Source organism: Pundamilia nyererei, unplaced genomic scaffold, assembly GCF_000239375.1.
Source record: "Pundamilia nyererei isolate P.nyererei 1_Seehausen unplaced genomic scaffold, PunNye1.0 scaffold00014, whole genome shotgun sequence".
NCBI classification, from domain to species: domain Eukaryota; kingdom Metazoa; phylum Chordata; class Actinopteri; order Cichliformes; family Cichlidae; genus Pundamilia; species Pundamilia nyererei.
The window spans coordinates 262380-266467 of record NW_005187415.1 but is presented as its reverse complement, the minus strand read 5'-3'; the positions used below and the strand labels follow the sequence as shown (position 1 = coordinate 266467).

The 4088-nt window shown below is 41.6% G+C and overlaps 1 protein-coding gene across 10 annotated transcripts in view; it reads right to left on the bottom strand.

Moving 5' to 3' along the window:
* The window catches only part of sox5 (SRY-box transcription factor 5), a 142843-nt gene that overhangs the window by 74763 nt on the left and 63992 nt on the right, over positions 1 to 4088 (bottom strand). For all 10 annotated transcript variants that reach the window (XM_013908830.1, XM_013908833.1, XM_013908831.1 and 7 more), the window contains one exon: positions 1612 to 1807. In XM_013908830.1, the coding sequence (XP_013764284.1) occupies positions 1612 to 1807 (196 nt within the window). The remainder of the gene's footprint in view (positions 1 to 1611; positions 1808 to 4088) is intronic.

The following is a 4088-nucleotide window of genomic DNA, read 5'->3' as shown; positions in this document are numbered from 1 at the left end:
CGCAACCAAATTTTATCCTTGAACCTAAAAATGTTCATATTTAAAAAGAAAAAGTCAGCTCCCAGAAAGAACCTGCTTTCTACTTGCAAAGAAAGTCAATTTCTGTTTTTGTTTTTTTAGGGTTCTGCTTCTTTTCACATCTACCGTCAGTCAACAAACAAATAACCTCGTTTTCTTTTATCGTTGTGGAGATACATGTACCTTTTCATAGTTTGGCTGCCATAAGAAGAGTAAACAACATACCAAAGTTAAAGCAGACCCAAACTGTTAATGCATTCAATATGTGAAAAAAAAAAGCTGTTTACTTATCCAGAAATGACTGGAAATCCCATAAAAGCAAAACCATTCTAATTAGTTAGGAAATGCTTAATTCACGAAATTAAAATGACAAATACACAAGGTCGAGGAAGTTAATTTCCAGCTGAATGCATCTGCAAAATGAAACATTTTGCAAGCAAAGATTGTAGATTTTTGTCATACAGGTACTAATTCCATTTTCAGCCTAGGCTGTCTTAAAGACAGAAAACTGCTATGCTTTCAATAATCGCTTAATTCGAGGGGTTGAAACTACCATGACCACAATCTGATCTGGGGTCTGAGCCTTGGGGTTACTTTCAACCCCAAGCCTCTCAAACGCACACAGGTAGACAGCCTTATAGGAAGGAATTGGAAGGGCAGAAAGCCAATGGAGATAGAGATGAAGCCAATGACCAAGCCTGCAGTCTGTAAAACTGAAGGTCTACATTGGTAACTTAGACACATTTCTATGCCAAGTGGTTGGTTGTGGTTAAAAAAATGTTTTCTTTTTTGTGGCCTATGGCAATGCAGTCCCAAAGTCACACAAATGTTAGCATCACTAAAGGTAGAGTCATAGTTTGTTTTTTTTAACAACTAATTATAACAGCCTGGACATTGACATCATCAAGTACCGTTAATGGATACTGCACTTCTTTGGGCTCCAGCTATAGTCTTAAGCACATGAGAGAGCAAACATACAGAGATTCCTTCATGTATTGGTGAGAATCGCATGACTAGCTAACATGGCTAAGTACCATTCCGATGCGGTTTACTGATGACACCAACTCACAGGTGGCGTACAACATCACTGATCCCACCAACGATGTCACCTCTGTGGCCTCTTAATGCTGCCTCTCGTTCTAAATGCAATAGTTCATAAATAAGGCTTTAAAAACAAATATTCAACAGCTGGCTGCTCATAATCACTGTGGCATTCAAATACCTTTGCTGACACTAAACATATCTGTGAATGTAGGGTCTGCATTGTATCTATGTATGGGATAACCATGCAAGTTTTGGGATTATTCTTCTTCTGGGCATGTAAACATAAGATCAATTTTAACTCCTTTTTCTGGGTTATATCTGTTTATATTTCAGAAACTGGAAGCGTGTAGGACCTGCCAACGGTCATTTTTACAAAGTTTCTCTACAAAGACTTTTGACTTCTCTGATGAGTTCAGACACAAAAGTTCCTCCAAATGTCTCTTCAACTGTTTCACCTGTAACCCCAAATCAGCTACTGTCACCCACAGGTGTGTGCCCCGAGTGTGAGAAACGATGGGTGAGACTGATTTGAAAACCGTTATTATTTACCATGTTGGGCGGGCTGTCCAAGTTGCGGTTGGGGGGCGAGCGAGGGGACACCTTGTTGCAGTAGGAGGCCAGGGGGAGGTGGATGACACCGCCCAGTCCCTCACTCTCCTCATCCTCCACTCGCTGTCTGCTGGTTGCCATGGTTACCTCTCCATCTGTCCCCCCATATGGAGAGGCTGGTCGCTTGGAAGACATCCTGGAAAATAAATAGGAGATAGAAAGACAAGAGAGAGAAGGAAAAACAGGAGGAAGAATGAGCAACACTCAAAAGATGATATAATAGGCTGACAACTCCACTTATATGTTGGTAGCAATGAAAAGTGTGGAGGCTCCAAACTAGTTCTCAGAAACTCCCGGATAGTTCAAACTTTTAAGTGTTTACCCCTCTGCTATCTGTTTACTGCCTTCCGGTAGACATTCATCTGATCAACCTGCAACATTTCTCCATCTTAAGTTTTCTGGGGAAACCCTTGCCCTCATAAAGACAACAGCGGGGCATCTCCTCACATCGACTTTAGCGAGCTTCTTGGCAGACATTCAAACGCACTCTCGGGTCTTACAGTATGTTTGCCATCGGGGCCGTTACTGCAAAAGGAGCGCGCTTGGACTGGCATTGTGGAGGAAATGACCATGTCTTGACAATGGGCTTTCACAGAGAAAAACTGATTGTGAAAGAGAGAGAGAGTGTGTGTGTGAGACAGAGAGGGAGAGCAGTATGTACAGTGACAATAATGTGTGTTTATGAAAACCTCTGGACAATAGAGTGACGGGAAGGAAAAAAGGTAGCAGCACGACAGCCCCCGCTGTTTGCATTTGTTACTCTGCCTTTGTTCCCTTGAAAAGAAGCAAAGGATATAAAGCCACATCTATTAGGTGAACTCTGTCTCTCACAAGGTAAATTTGCCTCCCTGTACTTCAGCTGAATAGGGATGCAGTGACTATGCGGCAATAATAGAATTTAATGTGGTTCTCAGCATCGCCTGAGTGCTTTCAGATGCACTTGTCAGCCTTGAAGCCACTGCGACTATGACCCTGGGTAATAGGCTGCTAACGCTCAGTCGCACAGAGGCAACACATGACAGCGATGGAAGGATGGAGGGATTGTGAAAACTTTAGCGGAGGGTTGATCCTGATGAAATAAGCAACAGGCATCTGACTTTCAAACTCCGCTAATTTGTTCCTTCTTTTGACTTAACAAGCTGGTTTTTTTCACTCATCCGCTCACTCTCTTTATCCGGCATCCATATCGTGCCTGCCTGTGATTTCCTCCGTTTTCCTCTTCAGCCTTTCTCCCTCAAATTCTTCCCCTCTCTCCCCTGCCTGTCTCTGGTAAACTGATTACACTCTCAACTCTATTGGATTTCCTCTGGACTGTACATCTGGCATTTTTCCTAGGAGCAGCCCTGCTGCTAATTCATTGCTTATTTACCTTATGACAGTGGAAAGGCAAACAATATTGAGTGCAGCTCACTGGAGGCGATGAGGAAAGCGCCACGCTAGGACACGCAACATGCGGCTTTATCACATCGAAGGAAGGTTACGGTCAAAATCAAATAAACTCCGCTGAAGTATAAGGATTAAAGAAAAAAAGAAAGAAAAAGAAACGATAAAGATAAAGAAAGGAAACTGAAAAACCCCTGCACCATAGTGACCTAATTTAATTACATTTAATTGATTTTGGAGGATGCTTGCAATATTCATAGATATACATAATCTAATAATTTAAACTGATTTACAAATTGGAATTTGTATTCTCTGTTTTCGTACTGAGTGTATTTTGTATACAGGATCTCTTTTTGTTTTTTTATGTAAAACCCCAGGTTTTCAGGATCATGGAACTTTCCTTCCATGCGTTTTTGAGTTTCAATGGGCTCTGCAGAGCTGTTTAACGCTGCACCGGACTATTTCATCCACTTAGAAGGGACCCTTCATTTGAAGTTAAATCAGAAAATTGCTAAATCACCACTACAGGTATATATATATATATCTTTTACTACTAAATCAGAAAGTTCTGTACAGCTACAATTGTTTCTTTTCAGTGACTTTCTCACAGCTTTAATCAAGGTTAGACTGGATGAAGCATGTTCTAGTAGTTACAATAATGTTGACGGTGGCTAAGTGCTTTTATGAAGGACGCCGTATAAAGTACACGCAACCAAACACAGAGACAGTTGTCGAAATCAACTGGCTGGTGTATCTGCAGCTGATTTCTTTATCGGTTTCTCCTGGACGCTCTCTCTTGCTCAGCAAAAACTAAGGCCATAAATGACAGCTGAAGAATGTGTATTGTTTCGAAATAAAACTGCACAATGAGAGCACTAAAGCAAATTGATATTAAAACTGACTTGAGATAACATTTATGATGCATGTTGGAATGACTGTGGGGAAAGCTATATCTGTGCGTGTGCGCCGCCGCGCTGTATAATGCAAGCGGCAGGCCCAGCTGTACAAACTACACACACACACACACACACACA